This window comes from Balaenoptera ricei, chromosome 7, assembly GCF_028023285.1.
Source record: "Balaenoptera ricei isolate mBalRic1 chromosome 7, mBalRic1.hap2, whole genome shotgun sequence".
Taxonomy (NCBI): Eukaryota; Metazoa; Chordata; class Mammalia; order Artiodactyla; family Balaenopteridae; genus Balaenoptera; species Balaenoptera ricei.
The window spans coordinates 53835578-53855173 of record NC_082645.1 but is presented as its reverse complement, the minus strand read 5'-3'; the positions used below and the strand labels follow the sequence as shown (position 1 = coordinate 53855173).

The following is a 19596-nucleotide window of genomic DNA, read 5'->3' as shown; positions in this document are numbered from 1 at the left end:
ATATTATCCAAATTTGGGTTTTTTTTTGTATTTTTGTTTCTATATGGGAGGGGTACCATTAAAAGATATACAGGGACTTCTCAGCTGAAACACTGAAAGAAACCTTATTCCAAATGATAAGTTGTCACTGCTTGAATGTCAATCATTCTTAAATCCTGAACACACTTTCATAACCAACATTTCTCTTAAATATTTAAATGGTATCCTATTTCCTACATTCAATAAAAATAATAAATCTTATTAGCGAATTCAATCCTGTGGGTTGAGTTGTTAATCCCAGTACTCTATTTATACAATATTTTCAAGTTTATTTCCTATTTTTATCTTGTCCTTCAACTGCAGTATAGTTCAGGGTTGCCTATTTTTAGGGCACACAAGTACCACAGGGCAGAAATGCTTTAACACTTCACTGTATAACCATGGCAGTTCTGGACTGCACCTTCCCTCCTAGCAGGCGGCCTGTGCTTATGTCATCTGTGTCTTCCAACTTAAAGGGTGAGTCTAAATTTTCCTATTTACCAATCATAAAGAATATCCATTTTGTGGCAAGAAGAAAAAGAGCAATAAAATATTTTGATGACCCTGTATTTTAGAGGAGACTTCAAAAACCTTGTCTAAAAATAAGACATTTAATGCAAGTGCCAAAGAGCAAGTAAATCATTTTTAGTAATCCTAGGACTTTTGACTGTGTCCAGGCTTGATTTGGGGAATCCTACTATGAGAATTGTTTTATTCTTTAAGAAAAAAAATCTGAACAAAAGCCTGACTTCTCACAGAATCTTTGACAACTTTTTCTTTTTTAAACCCTTATCTAGATATGCTGTCTGTGAAGCAAGCTGACCTTCACTTAAACATGAATTTAAAATCTGCCTCACATGTCTGAGTGGGGGCAAAATGCCAGGTGTATTTAGGGATATCTGGTTAATATTGTTGCAGATTATCCAAATCAGCTCACTCCTAGAAGGCTGAGAGTACAAGCAGAAAAAGAAGTGACTGTAATTAGGACATGGAGTTGTGGGGTGAGATAAAGATGGTTGGGTGAACGGGGTTGTGCGTTTCCTCTTTGGCACTCAGGCTGTCCATGCCATCTGCTGCAGAATGGGAGGAACAACTGGGCTTGTCCTCAACAAACACTGGCAGTTGGTCTTTTCATTTCCTCCCAGAAGAATTTGTCTTTACTAGGACAAAGGTCTCTGGAGCATCACAGAGATTTATGCCTTAAGAAATGCAGTGAACCATTTGGAAATCAAGATTGCTTTCTTGAAACTTTAAGTGGTCATAAAGAAATGAGAATTGGAAAAATGAATTATTCCGAGGATATCTGCCCAACACAATGGTCCTAATGTGAAATTCCATTTGCTACTCGCTTGAAAGGGTATGATTTACCATAAAAATATCAAAGATTTTGAGACTCAGTCACCAGGGAGGGTGTGGAATAGCAAAGTGAAGTGTGGTTTCTCTTGGTTGCAAGAGAAGAAAGTGACACGTGAACATTTAGAGAGATGTTATATCCATGTGATATTATTCACATCATACTTCCCTTAAAAGCTATTTATCTAATTATTTATTATTTTCCCATTACTAATTTTTGTTCTCCATGAGGGAAAAACCATACCTAGTTTATCCTCCATGCTTAGTCCATAATACATAATAACAGCAGCAGTTAACATTTTGCCCTTACCATTCGCTCTTCTAAATGCTTTACTGATATTAATCATTTAATCTACAACAACAGGTATTATTACGTCCATTCTTACAAATGAAGAAATTGAGGAACAAATTACCCAAGATCACATCTAGTAAATAGAAAACCAGAACACAAACCCAGGTACTCTGACACTGAGTCCTCATTCTTCTATACTACCTGTCATATTAAGCATGCGATGTAAGTATTTGTTGAAAGAATGAATGACCAATTCAGTAAATTGCTTTTTAAAATCTTGACTAGGTGAGAAACAGGTCATTTAAATTTTTCTTCTCTCTCATTAGAAATATTGATCCACCTCCCTACAAATGTAAGAAAATAGTTATAGCCAACTGTATTGATAGCATGATAATGACCATAACCAAACTTCAATCTTGATACAACTACTGTAGAATTCCCTCCAATCCTAAAGAGACATCAAGGAAATCTGGATCATTTAGGTTAAATTTGCTCAAACCTGTCTTGATTTCCATTTAAACATATGCTGCCAGAAATACACACAAACATATTAGGAGGCGCAGAAATCTTTCATAGTATTTGTAAAGTGGCTTACAGATTTAGAAATTTCTATAAATGAGTTAATTGATTTTTAAAACCCTCATTAAGTGCCCACTCTCTAAAGTACTATGGCTCTAATCAAGTCACCACCTCTTCCAAGGCCTTTAATTATTCCTTCTATAGAGAAGGACTTCGAATGGACACTTTCTCCAAATTCGAATTCATTGTAACGATTATTACTTGTCTCCATTTTAATAGATTTTTCCAAGGGAATAGGTGAATTTCATTGTTTCATAAATAAAATTCTTTAAGAATCGTAAGAAATAACATATGTGTACTAGTAAATACATTTGTTTGTTTCAAAACTCTACTTCATGATAAAAGTACAGTAACATTTAACTAAGGAGAGATTTTATTGGTTTTGTTAAAATCAATTTCATTCAGGAGTGTTGACGAAAGCAGTGAGGGTTGCATTCTGGACCGGGACACCAGAGAGCTGGGTTCTAGTGCTGATGATGTTCCCAACTTACCGGGAGATCTTATCCAAGTCATTTAACTTCTCAGAGCCTCAATTCCTTCGTTAGTAACACTAAGGTCCTATGACGTGACCCTTGCCTCTTCCAGAGAACATATATTTTAATAAATTACAGAAGTACTATGAATTTAACATTTTAAAGTAGTCATTTTTAAGGGGGAAAAAACCCATCCTTTCTTGAGATCTAGATTCCACCTAAGTGGTACTGTTTCTCTGTGAAGAGATAGAATGAGCTATGGTGAGGTGACTTGTGTAAATGATCTCATTCGGGAGGTACCGAGGGGACAGAGACTTGTCATTGCCAAGTAAGTCACATTTAAATTCCCTCAAGCCTTGAGAAATAATGTGAGGGAAAGTGCAAAAATAGCACAGTCATTCCTTTGGACCAAGTTGACTCCTAGGCCTCCTGAGAGCACCGCAGCTGTGTATTCATCTATACGCAAAGAGAAGTAAGAATCCTCTATATTTGGCACATGGTGCTCTTCTATATACCAATGTGCTCATCTATCAATATATTTTACGCTGAGCCTTTCGGTAAGGAAAGATCCACCATGCACACTGCTTCGTGCACAGCTACACATGTTGAAGATGCTTTTTTTTTCCCCTGCAATATGGAAAACTGCAAAGCACAGAGCCACACTGAACCAACCAGAATGAAGCTAGAGGCAGCTGTATCTGATTGAAACCGTAGAGAGAATCGAGACTGACAGAGTTGCAGGGCTAGAAGGTTAATGAGTCCATAGTCCTGCCTCCAGGCAGAACTGTCCTGAACCATTCCAGGCAAATGACAGCTCAGCCTCTTGGAAAATAAAATCTTCAAAACACGCTTCGGTAACATTTCATTGTCTAAAATGTCCTTATCCTCATAAAGTTCTGAAAGCAATATAAGTCCACACTCTTCTGTTTAATCTCCCTGTTGACAGATATATAGAATAATAAATTGACAGAAATGTCGAAGATGATGAGAGCCTTAGAGATGGGTCACAGACTTGCTTATCATCCTCCCAGAGACCTCAGAGGAGGGAATAATTAGCACATCTGTGGACTCTGGTTCTAGTTACAGTAATATTATGGGTCCAAGTATTTGTTTATTATAAATCAGATCTACTATTTATCATACATTACTAAATAAAATTTTGCTTTGCACTCCATAGCAAGAATCATAGCAAACACTATCTGAGCTGAAACATTTAATCAAGGAATATGTTCTTACATAAAAGCAAAGGAAGTACAGACTGGTGTGCAAATAGCCCCATACTTCTTTATTTACTAATCTTGTTATAGCATTCCAATTTATGGATACGTTCTTACATATAATGCTTCTACTAGATTACCGCCTCTTATGCCTCTGGGCATTAGGAATCATGAATGGGTTGGTGGCATTATATAAAGACAAGTGTAGGTCATTTGCGGATCAGGGTTCAAATCCCTTGTCTGCTACCTATCATCTGCATGGTTAAGCTGCTCCATCTGAGGTTTATTGTCCTTACCTGTAAGAAGAACTAATAATACCTATTTCACACTGATCTTGGAAGATAAAATGGGAAAATATTGGTAAAAGCACCTAGGACCTAGCAGGCAGTAGCATAAGTGTTAGTTGACCACTAACCATGAATCTGATCTGCTACATGCTGCCTTTCTTTCCTCTTCTCCATTCCTTAAAAGTTCCGAGAGAGGGTGATCGAGTGTGGGACAAACCTGCCTCCTCTGACTGTCACCAGGCTGTGCTTCTGCTTCCATTTGGCCTCTCTTCTATAGCTGATCCCCATGCTAACTTATCAGGGGATTTCCCTTAGGGACATAAAGGGTAAGAGCAAGGAGACCTTACGATGCCAAGTTAAATGCGATGCTGGATTTTAACTTGATTTTTTTAAAAAATCTGTGCATGTTACGTTTGTGCTAAGAACAAGTATTTGGAATTCAGATTCTAAAACACTATATTCATTTTTAGAAAGCCGTAATAGAACTGCTTTGTGCAAAGGATAAAAAGACTGATTCAAAGATAGACTACTTTTTAGTTCACAGGAGTGAGCAATAAGAGGAACTATTATTCATTGTGAAGTAGAAATGCTAATATCTACAGGATTTGAAATACATTTAAATAATGTCTTATTGTCAGAGAAATATGTTCTTATTACATAACAGATAGCTATAGAGACATTTTAAATCACCACTCCAATTTTATGATCCAGAAACCACTGATATTTGAGTACATTTTCTCTTTTCCTGCACATATTCTGACAAGCAGGACTGCTTTTAAGTTCAAGTTCTGCCACTTCCTAGTTAGTTGGTGTTGGGCATATTAGTTTCTTTAAGCATCTGTCACTGCATCTGAAAACTGGTATCAACTTCATAGAGTTACTGTGATGACTTGTGAAATAATGCATATGAAGCACTCAGTACTGTGTGTGGTACATAATAAGCATTCAGTCATGTCAGTCATTGTGATTATTCTTTGTTGTGTATTATTTTAAATGGAAAAATGACAATACAAGGAGAGGAAATGAGGGTCACTAGCAAGCTGTTTTGTCTTGAGCTCTTGGAGCCAGTACAGTACAGAAAGATTTCTCATGCAACATCATTAGAGACAATTTATTGAATGCTTTACTATGTGATTCCAGACACTAGGATATTATAACTGATTTAATCCTCACAACAGTCCTGAGACAGGTGGTATTACTATCTTAATTTTACAGATGAGTAAACTGAGCCAAAGACAGGTTAAGTATCAATAATATGCAAAGTCTCACAGCTAAGTGACAAAGCTGGGGTTGGAATGCAATCAATCTAGTTCCAGCGTCCATTCTTGTAAACTGCTGGGCTGCAAGCCCTGTACTTACCCAGCCTTAAGACTTCAGAAAGAGCCCAGCGTCAGCGACAGAGACATCAATGGTTTAGTGGACAGGGGGATCTTATCCATCTTATCCAAGGTCATAGACCTCACCGCGTGCAGACGGTGGGAGGGACATGGCAACAGTCTTCGCTACTCAGGGGGAAAGGAGGCTACCATTTATAGGGGGAATTGATGTCAGGTTGGTTCAGTTACCAGGGAGACCAGCAGCTGGAGCATGGGGCAAGCATGCAGGCTGTTAATTAGGCCCTATAATTAAGCGGATTGGATAGTCATGGGAGGGAAGCAGGGCCTGGTTGAGCAGGGGATGTACAGAGAGAGGAGCCATCTTGAATGGCCTGACCATGCATTCCACCCCTACTCGACCCTTACCATCTGGGTCCACCCCTCTTCCCTGATATCCCTGGGGTCAGGTACGTAGAGGTGCAATACAACCAAATACTCCACATACCGAAGAGACACCTGCAGCTAAAGAAAATCAAGAGTCCAAGAGAGGGACAATCTTTGGGGGCCATGTGCTTATCAGGTCAATTTTTCATGGAAGTCCAGAGGAGGATGACTTACTCCTCTAGCTACAGCGACCCAGCAAACTCACTGCACAGTGAAGCCACCAGTCACCCAGTCAGCAAACAGATTCCCTCCACTCAGACTAAGGACAAAATATAAGATGTTTAACAGGCACAATACAGGGAAAATCATGACCACTAAGCAAAATACAAGCAGTAACAGCCTTCTGAGATAATACCGTCTCTACCTGTGGTTTTCATCCTGGCCTGCAGGATCCCGCCATCCCTCCTGTCTACCCTCACTGCCCATAGCCGGTGCTAAATAATGAAGAAGTGGCATAACAGGCCACATGGCTAATATAATGGTGCCTTTCTCCAGTAGGGAGCCCGGATTAATTACTCTAGTAGTCCTAGGTGGGGCCCGGCAGGAGACAGGTGAGCTCTGTTAAGTCCCTTTCTAGTCCTATTCACCACGGGGTGGCAAACCCAAACCACCAGGGCCTTACCTGTCAGTCCCAGGGCCATTTTATAAGGTGTTCCTCTGGGTCTAGATCCTGTGGCAAGGGCAAGAGCAAGTTAGGGTCCTAGCCAATAAATGGCAGTGGGCCTTCAGTCCTTTGGTAGTCAACAGTGGAACTCGGATTGTGCTGGATCAGCTGCCTCTGGGTTCACGTGGCGTAAGCGCTGGGATGGTTGCTCCCACCTTAATGGTTGTTTAAGTAGCCTGGCAGCAGTGGGGCTGTAAGGCAAGTGGAAATGCCAGCGTATGTCATTTTTACTGGCCCATTCCTGAACTTCATGGCCAGGAAGGTGGATCCCTTGGTTCTTCTCAGTGTCCATGGCAGAGGGGGCGGGGTCTGTATATCACGCACAGCTGTTCTAGATCCCAAATAATGGTTTTGTGGTTGCTACACGACTAGGATAGACCTCTTGTAATGTCTTTTACCTGTTGTAGCGCGTTGCAGACGGCATTTAGCTGTTGTTCCATCACACCACGTCATTGTTCTGTCCCCTTCCATGGCTGGGACCTGAGGCCCAAGGGTACTCTGATTATTTTGCTATTGTCACAGGCCCCTAACAAACACTTCCGAGTAACTGGCCATGTCCAATTCACAAGCCTGTCCCTGAGTTAACATCCCTAAAGCCTGTGTCTTGCTTAGGGCTGGTGGGTCAGGGATATGCTCATCGTACCCAGCTAGATAACAGCCAGGTATTTGATAATCCAGGTGCTTGCATTTTGTCTGTATTCGCCAGCCATCCCTGGGCACTCAGATGAGTCACAAGCATGGGGCTGCTTTTCAACTGGAAAGAGGCTCTGAGGTTAACAGGATTTCATCAGCATAATGGGAGAGAAAGACATCTCTCATGGTAAACAGCTGCCACGGGGCTCCACAAGCTAGTGGACAGACACCTTACCCCGCAACTTTCCGCTCCCCGTCCTTATTTCCCGGCATCTCAGCGCTCACGGGAGTTTCCTCCGCCACCTGGCTGGCTCACTAATTGTTAGGCTGCAAGCCTTGTACTCACTCGGCCAGTCTCAAGACGGAAGAAAAAGTTCGTAGTTAGCGACAGAGACACCAATGGTTTACTGGATAGGGGATCTTACGTGTCTGAAGCAAGGTCCTGGAGCGACACCCCACCGCGTGCGCGGCGGACAGCGAGCAGGAAACGCCAGCAATCTTTGCTACCTGGGGGCGGGAGGAGGGGCGGGTGGGGGGAGCCAGGAGGAGGCCACCATCTAGAAGGGGAATTGACGTCAGGTTGGCTCAGTTACTAGGGAGACCAGCAGTTGGGGCATGGTGCAAGCAGGTAGGCAGTTAATTAGGCCCTATAATTAAGAGGATTGGATAGTCATGTGAGAGAGGCAGGGCCTAGTTGATCAGGGGATGTACAGTGAGCAAGAGAACAGCCATCTTGAAAGGCCTGACCATACATAAACAAATACAGAAGAGTTTAATATTGAGCAGATATTTTTGCAAATAGTACAGTTTAAGTCAAACATTCTAAACAGCACTTAAATTTTAACAATTTAAATGCAATTAATTAGAAAAGGACCACATAGATAAATAACCAGAAAAAGAATTAGATGCCCTATTCTTTCAGAAAGAATGTTTTGCAGTGTTCCCAAGTGGCTTATTATGCCCATCCAGCAACGTTACAGGGCCTCATATTCGATCCATTTCTTCTGAACTTTGTAGGTAGCTAGAAATGGTTAGGCAGCAAGCAGTGTTCTTGGAAAAATAGATTCGTGTTACCCTTGGAAACAGAGTGTGTTGCAAGAAAGTCTTTGGCATGAAACAAGGCTGAGTATACACAGCCGTCTCTCAGATGGTGTGGGTTTGGAAACATAAGTGGACAAGCCAAACCCTTTAAGTCTTCCTTTTCCTTTGAACTGAATTCCAGAATGTGTTTTTTATGTTACTGTGTAGCTTTTGTGTTTATCCTTATTTATTCCTGCATAATATTTCATTGAGTGGATGTGGCTATTGAATGAAAACAAGATCCCTCAGTCATTCCAAACTGAGTTAAGTTAAAAGTTCCATGCTTTCCAAGCTCATCTACTCATCCCTTTTGGAGAGTGAGAGAAACATCCCAAAGCATGGGTGTGGTCAAATGATAAAGCGAAATTGCTGTCAACTTTTGGGGAAAACTGATATGTTCAGATATTGCTGATGGAAGCGTAAATTTGTATATTCCTTTTAGAGAACAATTTGGCAACATTTACGAAGTGCACTATAAATGTTCATAATATTTGGCACAGTTCCCCCTATTCCTGCGAATTTATCCTAAGGTAATAATTATAAAGAAAAAAAAAACATAAATGGAGAGAGAATTCAAATGTAGCGTTAATTATAAATAAAACCTAAGGAACATACTGACTGTTCAACAACAGACAAATAGATAAGTAAAACATCCATGGAATATTTTGTTCCATGAAATAATTATAAACATGAACTGTATAATAACATAGAAAAACAAGATGTTAAAAAGCAGGGATGATGATCTGTTTACTTTGATTATACCATGTGATGTGAATAAACTAGAAGGTAACGTTGAATAATGGAAGCGATGGTGTTAAAACAGGAAAAAGGACTAAGTGATTTTTTTTCTTCTTAAATTTCTTTTTTTTTTTTTTTAAACTTTGGGTTTATTTATTTATTTATTTATTTATGGCTGTGTTGGGTCTTCGTTTCTGAGGGCTTTCTCTAGTTGCGGCAAGTAGGGGCCACTCTTCATCGCAGTGCGCGGGCCTCTCATTATCGCGGCCTCTCTTGTTGCAGAGCACAGGCTCCAGACGCACAGGCTCAGTAATTGTGGCTCACGGGCCTAGTTGCTCCACGGCATGTGGGATCTTCCCAGACCAGGGCTCGAACCCGTGTCCCCTGCATTAGCAGGCAGATTCTCAACCACTGTGCCACCAGGGAAGCCCTTAAATTTCTTTAAATGTTGCTTGAGATAGGCAAAAGAACTGACAAATAAGATAAATAAATGGATGAAGAGTTTTCTTTGTCATTAGAAGAGCAGGTAGATTTTCCTCTTCCCACCCCCAGTGTCAGAAACCAACCAACCAAACACATCAAAAACGAAACTCCTTGCCATTTGCCTTTAAGGAGAGCTGCCAGGTTTAGAGTTTACATCTCTGAAATAGCCACTCTGGTGAGAAAAGAGACTAAGAACGAACTTCTGGAGTAGGGTCTTCAATTTGCAGTAAGATTTCACTTCAAGAGATCATACTCTTCTCCCCTCCCTTCCTTTCCTTCCTCCCTCCCTCCCTCCCTCCCTTCCTTCCTTCCTTCCTTCTTTCCTCCCTCCCTCATCCCTCCCTTCCTCCCTCCCTCCCTCTCTTCCTTCCTTCCTTCCTGCCTCCCTCCCTCTCTTGCTTCCTTCCTCCCTCCTTCCCTCCCTTTCTTCCTTCCTCCCTCCCTCCCCACCTCCCTCCCTCCCTCTCTTGCTTCCTTCCTCCCTCCTTCCCTTCTTCCCTCCCTTCCTCCCTCCCTCCCTCTCTTCCTTCCTTCCTTCCTCCTCCCTCCCTCCCTCTCTTCCTTCCTTCCTTCCTCCTCCTTCCCTCTCTTCCTTCCTTCCTCCCTCCCTCCTTCTCTTCCTTCCTTCCTTCCTCCCTCCCTTCCTCCCTCCCTTCCTCCCTCTCTTCCTTCCTTCCTTCCTCCTCCCTCCCTCCTCCTTTTCCTTCCTTCGTTCCTCCCTCCCTCCCTTCCTTCCTCCCTCCCTCCCTCCGTACCTCCCTTCCTCCCTCTCTTCCTTTTCTTCCTTCAAATATAGCAGACATTTATATTGCTCCTCTCCTCCTTCCTCTTACCAATTTCTTTCCTTGATCATCAATAGGGCTTTAAGGCCCCCTTTTCAATACATTTTAGTACTTTTTTTTACTTTACCTTCCATCTTTAGGTAATTATTTTACCCTTTATTTCTATATGTTATTTACAGTTAATTCACTAGTGCACTTTTACTCTCACCCTGTTTTGTGCTTCTTTTAAAGATACCCTGGCTGACTAGCTATAATTTCATTTTCAGTAGTGGATATAAATAAAGGTTAACTTGACTCCAGCTCTTAAATAGCACTTTTATGGTTAAGTGGTTATGGCTAAGTTTATGGCTGTGGTTAAATAATTTCTCAGAAGAACTAAAAGTTAATGGCTTTGCGTCATTAAGAACATCTTCTAATTATTCCTGTCTTTTATTCAAATTCTGTTATAAACAGAGTAAATGCTTTAAATTTCTTTATATTTATACAGTACAAATAAATGCCTTGTGGGGAAATTAACCATACTTTTTCATCTGTTTTTAAAATAGTTTTTGTCACTTAGTGTATATAGGTCGTCATATCGTTGAATAGTATTTCTATTTTTCATTTGTGTGGAGTAAACTAGCCAGGTATCTGCTGCCTAGTCTGTTTGCAGTGATTATATCATTTTGTGTTGCTAGTGATTTATTTTCTGAGAGTTATTCATATTGAAACATTTTCAGTTCAAGTGGATCATTGCCCTAAAGCACTTTTCAACTTAATAAATATAAGTAAAAATTGGACTTTTCATTTTGTTATGAAGTTTTGATTATAGGCAAAAACTCTAATTTGACTCTTTTCTTAACTTAGTTCTTTTAGCATTTAAAAATACCAGATATCATTACAAAAACTTATGCTTCTCCAAATGGGAATGTAACACTGTTACATTTTCTGTTTCTCTGTTTTCGTAGATGACATGTAAGTCATGTTTCTCTGTTTTCACAAGTAACATGTAAGGGTACTTCTGAGGCTTAATTTAACCATCATAGGTGACACTTGAGCAGTGTCATTATGAAATAATATGCAAATCCTTCACCTTAACAATACTCACCGAGAAGCTACTATGTATTAGGCTCAACGTGGGGCCCTAGGATACAACAGGAAGCAAGACTGTACCCTCTTTGCAGACTGTTCTCTTCACCTGCAAAATAGGAAACTGATATTTTATAAGGCTCCTTTTAGGAGTAAAGTCTCTAATTAATCTGATTGTTTTTATTTCAAAGATCATAAAAGATTATCCATTTTAGTAAAAGCGAAACTTTAAAAAAAATTAAGATATTTTAAGTGATACCTGGTTCAATATCCAGAGTTTACCATGGTAGACAAGAACTGGTGAATGTTAGGGTTATCTTTGAATATGACTATAGATGTGTGTATTTATATTTTCAAATATATGTGTATTGCACAAAGGAATTTAAATTGTAGGTTGCCATATGCACTCAGAAAATTGAACAAAAGCAATGAAACATGGTAAATACAACAAAACACAACAAAACAGAAGTTAGAGGGTTTTACACATAGACTAAACCCATTCCCTGAAAAATTCAGGGCATACATTAAATATTTCTACTACCATGATACTGAGATGAGAGGATAGTCTTATGGTATTACACACTGACTCTTCAGAAAATCCAATATTAAAAATCCTAAACTCATAAGAGAACTAAGTGTATTAGTTCCATGTTACACAAGGAGTCATTTGTCGGTTTTCTTTAAAAGGAACCATTTATGATCCCTCCACGAGTATATTTATAACATGATTCCATGTACAAAATTTCCCTTTCTGCACAGTTTCTCAGTAACAAATCTATTGTGTAAAGCATGGTCCACTTGTAATCTTCTTATACCGTACTAAGCTAGGCTGAGCAGCCTCAAGGTCATTCAGACTGGTTTTGGCTTCTGTGTAAAGACGGCCCCAAGCTATTTAAGGAACATCTGGATGCTGGAGAGCTTGCAGCCAAATTTGCCGTTCATCACTAGCAAGTGCCTGCTTTTTAGATATTAACCTCACTCCTGGCTCCATCTAACTTTTCCATTCTTATTTTTCATTTACTTTGTTTAAAAACACATATTAATTAAAAAGTTAAAAAAACTTTACATGTGAAAAAAACTCTCAATAATCCACCCTAAATTGTTTTGGGTGAATATCTAGATATAAATAAATAAAAAGGGGCTAAATAATTTGTGTGATCATTAGGAAACCCAAAAGACCAGAATTACACAATAGCCTATTGCTTTAGTTATGTTTATGCTAAAATATCCAAAATGAATAACCACAAAAAAGCATCACTTTGTAACAGACAATAAGTCACGTGTTAGTAAACACAAAGAGTTAGCATGGGTAAATGACTTATTTAAATACATGGTTTTACTTGAAGTAATCCTAATAGTACTTATTTGCAAATTAAATTCTAAACAGTATATAAATCTGCATAAATAGACTACGACATCTTGAAAACTGCTTCAATCTTTAAAATAGTACATTAAAGTTGATTTACCACATGATCCTCATGAAAATACCTATGATATCTACATTAATACACAGTGAAAGGATAGTAATCAGTGAAACGTCTGGGATTTCCACATGAATCAACACTGGTGCATTGCTAATGTAACACTCAATTACATCATGTTTAATTTATGTGGAAATGTTTGGATATGCCTAAAATGTCTGTGGTAAATCATTTTGGGATCTTAATTGAACATTTTTCTGTGATAAATTACTCTGTAAACACTGAAATAATATTCTTACATAACTACCAATTTATTTTGAAAGACTCCAACAACCCCAACTCATTATTTTCTTTGTATGATCCTAAGCTTGTATCCTTCAGGAATTTATTTTCCTTTCTGGTAGCAAATAATTTTAGCATTCATGAAATGCTTATTTCCATCCCATAGCTTGGTTATCATTTTTTAAAACTCAAAATATCTATGTTATTTTAATATACTAAAGATCATGGTGAGCTATAGTCTCTTCAGTAATGAAAAATGCTTAGAATTAAAAATTTGACACTCTTTTCCCCAATAATAAGCTACTTAATTTAATATACTAAAGTAGTGATACTCTATTTTCATACTCAATTACTTTATTATTAAGAATACTTAAGGGACTTCCCTGGTGGTGCAATGGTTAAGATTCCGCCTGCCAATGCAGGGGACACGAGTTCGAGCCCTGGTCCGGGAAGATCCTACATGCCGCGGAGCAACTAAGCCCGTGTGCCACAACTACTGAGCAAGCCATAACTACTGAGCCTGTGCGTCTGGTGCCTGTGCTCCGCAACAAGAGAGGCCGCAATAGTGAGAGGCCCGTGCACCGCGATGAAGAGTGAGAGGTCCGCGCACCGTGATGAAGAGTGCGAGCCACAACTACTGAACGCGCGTGCCAAAAATACTGAAGCCCGCACGCCTAGAGCCTGTGCTCTGTAACAAGAGAAGCCACTGCAATAAGAGGCCTGTGCACTTCAACGAAGAGCAGCCCCTGCTCGCCACAACTAGAAAAAGCCCGGTGCAGCAATGAAAACCCAACGCAGCCAAAAATAAATTAATTAATTTAAAAAATATTTTAAAAAAGAATATTTAAGAAAGGAGTTCATTTTCATGGTGGAGACTAGTTGAAATGTCACCATTATAGTTAATACAGAAAAGATTTTATATGAAGCTGAGAAATAAATATTTTCAATCATAAAAATACTATGATACTAAAAATTAATAATTTCCCATGTCACTACCATTCATTACCTGATGAAATGTTTAAATCAAATAAATGTTTACATCAAATAAATTCTATTTTGAAATTTTTATACATCTGTTTACTTGAAATATAATTCCCCCTAGAACTATAATTAAAGTAATATAATTTAATTAAAATTGATGTAAATTTATATTATTCTAATAGTTATAAACTTAAATTGGACTATGATTTTTCTATCATTTTCCAGAAAAATGAGTCAACAGCAAATCTGGAGACTGTACCAATCAGAATTCTTGGCTGCAAACAAACAAACAGCAGCACCAACAAAGCAACATGATACAGCAAAGGTAATCATGGGTTCTTCAGCTGAGGCCTTAACTGGATTTTGTGACTCCCTTCCTCCACTACACTTTCCTTGCCTTCAGTTTGAATCTCAATGGGTCATGATTCTTTACCCAATATGGTGAGGGATCTGAGCCCCTGGTAGCCTTGCTTAAATCGGATTGCAGTATACTGACATTTTCTTCCACCCACAACTGTGGCAGTAAGTCTACTTTCCCTTAAGCAGAACTGACAAACATAGTAACACAGCAACAACAGTAATAATCTTTTCTCTCTAGTTTTTTGTTTTTGCCTGCTTCCATAGGGCATGAAGAACCCAAACTGATTAGGTGCAGCCTTAGCTTCCAATTCAATGGAATTCCAATCCTCATGTTCCTATTCCATCAGAATCCAAAATCAAAAGGATAGAAAACAAACAATTGGCAAGTGAGTTAGTAAATATAATCCTGAGAACCTCCATTCCAATTTTAAACCCTACAATTCTAGACTTGGATATTCTGACCAAGTGGAAAAAGAACTCCATGTGGCAATCGTTTGTTCAAAATGTAAACCATATCCTGCAAGAAAACACATCAACCCCCCACGCTGTTGACTCTTGGTTAAGCTTATCTGACTCAGTGACTAGTTTCTTCTAGTAATGGGGTATGCAATAGTATCAATGAATCCCTTGAATATTAACCCATTGCCTTCCTTGTTTCCTTAAAAAAAATGAGTTCCTTTAAACTGAATCTATTTAGTGTGGGGTACCATCGCCTTGCATGAGGCAACCAATTAATCTACAGATGGTGTAATGACAGAGAAGAATGATCAGGGAAAGCAAAAACAAATTCAGAATAAATATCTACTGCAATAAGGAAAAACTGCTGCTCGCTGCTCCCCATCCCGTAAAGATGATAGGTATTCCGTGTAGACAACTTGATATCAAATTGTTCTTTGGTCTCTCTAGGTATAATGCTTTTTAGAAGCCCATGATCAGTTACTGATACTAGAAAATGGAGTGTTCACTGTAGCCGGATGGCCACTGATGAGAGCTCCATGTTGTTGAAACCGCGGATAATCTTCATTCCCTCTATGATAAACATTTGGTTCATGAATCTGCTGGCATTGCTGAGAAAGGAGGTTAACCTATATTTACTGAGTGGGTCACCTTATCTGTTCAACATACCCTTTCCCCAAACTCCCTTCATAATCTCCAACCCTGCTCTTCCCAACTGTCTGGCCATCCAGCTAGTTCATTAGCCACTGAGTTGGTATAGGTTCTTGTTCTGATTATCTTTACTGCATATAAAATTAACCTACAATTTAGTGGCTTAAAACAATCATTCTATTATGATCATGGATTCTGTAGGTAAGGAATTCAGGTGGAACACTGGGGATGGCTTTCCCTTGCTCTATGATGTCTGCTGCCTCAGCTAGGAAGTCTTGAGTCTGGGGATGACTCAATGACTATGGGCTGGAACCATCTGAAAGCTCCTTCACTCACATATCTGGTACCTAGACTGGGCTGACTCAAGGACGAGGACTGGTGACTGAAGTAATTACATGTGGCCTCTCTTGGCAACCACATAGCATGACAGCCACAGGGTGATAGGATTTCATTCCCAGGGACCACAGGAAATAAGTTAATTAGCTGTTTCACTTTTGCCTAGTAGAATAAGGCAGATCTAAATTCTATCTCTAAAATTACTAGAATTTTAAATTCCTTCACCCTCAACAAAGCCAGATAAAAGCCCTGGATCCTGCCAATTTCACCAAGATTCTGTGCTGCAGCTCACTACGGGTAACAATTTCTGTTTATATCGGGGTCTTGGTTGCACAACAGAAACTGACTCTGATCCTACTAAACAGAAAAGGACTTCACTGGAAGAAAAAAGGTTGGCTCACACAGTCCATACGAGGGCTAAAGAACCAAGCTCAGAAAAGGGCCCTGAATTAGAGACTGGGAAGCAGAGAATGTAGCTAAGCTCATATCTCAGGATCAGCCTGGAGAGAACATCTCCACGAACAGTGCCCCCACTGGACCCTGGCTGCCGCTGCTAAATGAAGACCTACCACCGCTGTGACTGACTTCACTGTTCAGTCACCTCCAGAACAACCCCTAACTACCCCTGATTTTGTCACTTTCTACAGATCCAACATTCCCATATAGAGCTTCCTGCTGGCCAAACTTAATGACATGTCTGCTTCCTAGCTCTTGGGGTGAGAAGAGGGGATGAATGCTTCTTCTAGTTCCCCAGAGGGAAGTGGGACTCTGCGTCACCACATTTACACAACAGGATTCCTACCAAATAAAAACGGGGCTTAGATTACGGGCAGACAAAAATAAAGCACATACCTATTGAACATGCTTAATCTGATTATTTAATAATTAAAATGAATGAATGGGTGAATTAACAGTAAGACTTAATTAGTTCAAGCAATGACTTTAATAAAAAGAGCCCCAAGCTTCTAGCCTTGATGTTGCTGTGTGACTGGGTAAATCATTTAACCTCTCGAGTTCTTTTTTCTCATATATAATAAGAGGGTTTGGCCTCTGATCTCTGATTTTCATTAGAACTAACGTCTTTTTAAAAATTATTGTCAGTGTTATTTGCAGAGGCTCATCCACATGGTGGAGCCATATGCCTAGGACTTGGCAGTACCCACTGCACTAGTTTTTATAATATTTAAAAAACTCTTAGTGAACCAAGTTGGCTAATTTTTTTGAAGTTACAAATGGATTGTTTTAATGTGTGTATATAATGAAAGATTATTGAACAAAGCTTGGTGAAATTTAAGGGTGATGCATCCAATTTTCCATTTTGTGTGCAGAAATTTGGGGATTAAAAAAATTTTTTTTTAACATTGTCTCATTTAGTTTTCTGAACTCCAACACAGTTTCATCGTCTGGAGATAGCCTATAGCCTGGAAAACAGAAAATTCAAGAAAACACCCTTCCCAAAAGAGTGTGGGTTCTTGGTATAGAAATCTTTTCATGAGAGACTTGGTTCCAAGGTTCTCCATGAGGAAATTTGGGTACTTTCCATTTAATTCTCTCATCTGAGTCATTCCTTCAGTGGCCTAGATGTCACCTCTGAGGATAATTCAACCTTTTCAAGACAACACAGAATCTTTTCTATCCTCTTTGGGAAAGATCACAAATATGCTTCGGAGGGAAAGATGATGACATTCCAGACCGTCTGGCTTCCCCTTTCACAGTGATTCTATTAGGGAGTCTCTCAAGCTTATAGGCAATCCCCCTTCATCCATCTTTTGGCAGCCCGTACTGAACCAAGACCAAATCTTTGAAGACTTAACTCGTGGTGGCTCCCACAGCCCATCCTTCACAACCGAGCAATGCCTTGTAAGTTCAGAGAAGCATGTTTGCACTTTGGACAAAAATATGATTGGCCAAAATTCTGCACAGTTTGCTATACCATAGGATGGATCCAAATTTCCAAACAGGGTTATGACAGAAAGATCAGACAATTGGAATAGGCATTCAGAAATGGCTGCTCATCTAGCAACATGAAGTTCCCATCCTTGGGGACTTTTGGTTTTATTTACCCGACTTGAGTCATGTCTGTGTAAGGGAAATTCCTAGTGAGGTCCTGGATGTGACCACTGGGTGTGCTCCAGTCTCCTCAAGCCAGCACCAGGTCAAAACAGGACCTCATTCAGTGAAGCTTACAGTCAGACTGGTTCCCTCAGTCTTGCTGTGGGGCTGGCTCCGTGGCTATGGGGAAGCTCGCACAGCAGGAATATGCGTTCAGAAGTTGCCTTCCAACCAGCTACATTAAATCCCCATATTATGGCAGACAATGGCTGTTATATTTCATCACATAGATGTAACCAAAGATTACTGGTTAGTTGAAGATTTAATACGAACAGATGATGGGTAAATTTCACAAGTGACACAGTGTTGTTTGGAACATTTTCATTTTCTCACCAACATTACAAAAAAAAAAAAAAAATCACAGCTGAAGGGACCAGTAATAATGATCTACTTCATGAGCGGATAGAGAGAAAACTCAAGAAGAGAGTAAATGTTCACACTTGTACTGTGTTAAAATTCTTCACACAGGGCCTGGCATAAAATGATCATAACAGTGAACTAACATTTGTGTTAGTTAACTTTACGACATGGACATATTATTACATCTATTTTTAGGGAGGAAAATTGAGGTACAATAAAAAGTTACATTGCCTAAGTCCATCCTGTTAGTTAGAGATGGGCTGACGTTTGAACTCAGGTCTTTTCTTACCACAGCCCATGGGCTTAGCCACACTACTCTGCTTGTGATGGATGCAGGCTGAATAGATATATTTTTTAAATAAATAAATAACGCTAAGCACAGAAATTATAGAATACATAATGCCTTCTTGGATTATGAGGTTTTTTGTGTGTTCTGTTTTTAAAGTACTCTTTTCATATCAGAACATTTTAAACCCCACATTTGTTTATTTATTTATTTTTGGCTGTGTTGGGTCTTCGTTTCTGTGCAAGGGCTCTCTCTAGTTGCGGCAAGCAGGGGCCACTCTCCATCGCGGTGCGCGGGCCTCTCACTATCGCAGCCTCTCTTGTTGCGGAGCACAGGCTCCAGACGCGCAGGCTCAGTAGTTGTGGCTCACGGGCCTAGTTGCTCCGCGGCATGTGGGATCTTCCCAGACCAGGGCTCGAACATGTGTCCCCTGCATTAGCAGGCAGACTCTCAACCACTGCGCCACCAGGGAAGCCCCAGATTAAGAGTTTTTAAACCTCCTCTTCATTCCTATTATATTCCTATAATTTTGTTAATTTATTTTATTAGTGTCTCAAATTCAGTTTAGCAAAAATATTCTTCCTAAACTTTAATAAAATCTGTTGGTTAATATAGACATAGCTTGCTTTGTGTTAACTTTTTGTACATGAAACTGTGTTGACCTTTGATGTATATACTGTATAGCTGTCAATTCCCAAGTTTAAGTATATGTAAACAAAAACAAAATCTCTTGTATTTTTTAAAAGGTTAAATGAAGTGACAGAGCACATTGATGACCTATGTAAATACAATAGATTTGCTGAAGGGACTGTTTCAGTGGCCTTTACATACTGGTGTCAAGTTCAACCAAACATGGTAAACTTGTTCCAAAAATACATGTCATTTTTAGGGGTCACATTTATTGCTGAAATGACATTCTTATGT

General features: G+C 39.6%; 1 protein-coding gene across 2 annotated transcripts in view; it reads left to right on the top strand.

Annotated features, from left to right (window-relative positions):
* The first annotated feature begins 409 nt into the window (after positions 1 to 409).
* GRB14 (growth factor receptor bound protein 14) overlaps positions 410 to 19596 on the top strand; it is a 177465-nt gene continuing 158278 nt past the window's right edge. Inside the window, exons 1-2 of one of the 2 annotated variants that reach the window (XM_059927992.1) lie at positions 410 to 495; positions 14337 to 14436. In XM_059927992.1, the coding sequence (XP_059783975.1) occupies positions 14341 to 14436 (96 nt within the window). In that variant the 5' untranslated portion in view covers positions 410 to 495; positions 14337 to 14340. Of the gene's footprint in view, positions 496 to 14336; positions 14437 to 19596 lie in introns of those variants that run through there. The other variant, XM_059927991.1, reaches the window with a different exon arrangement.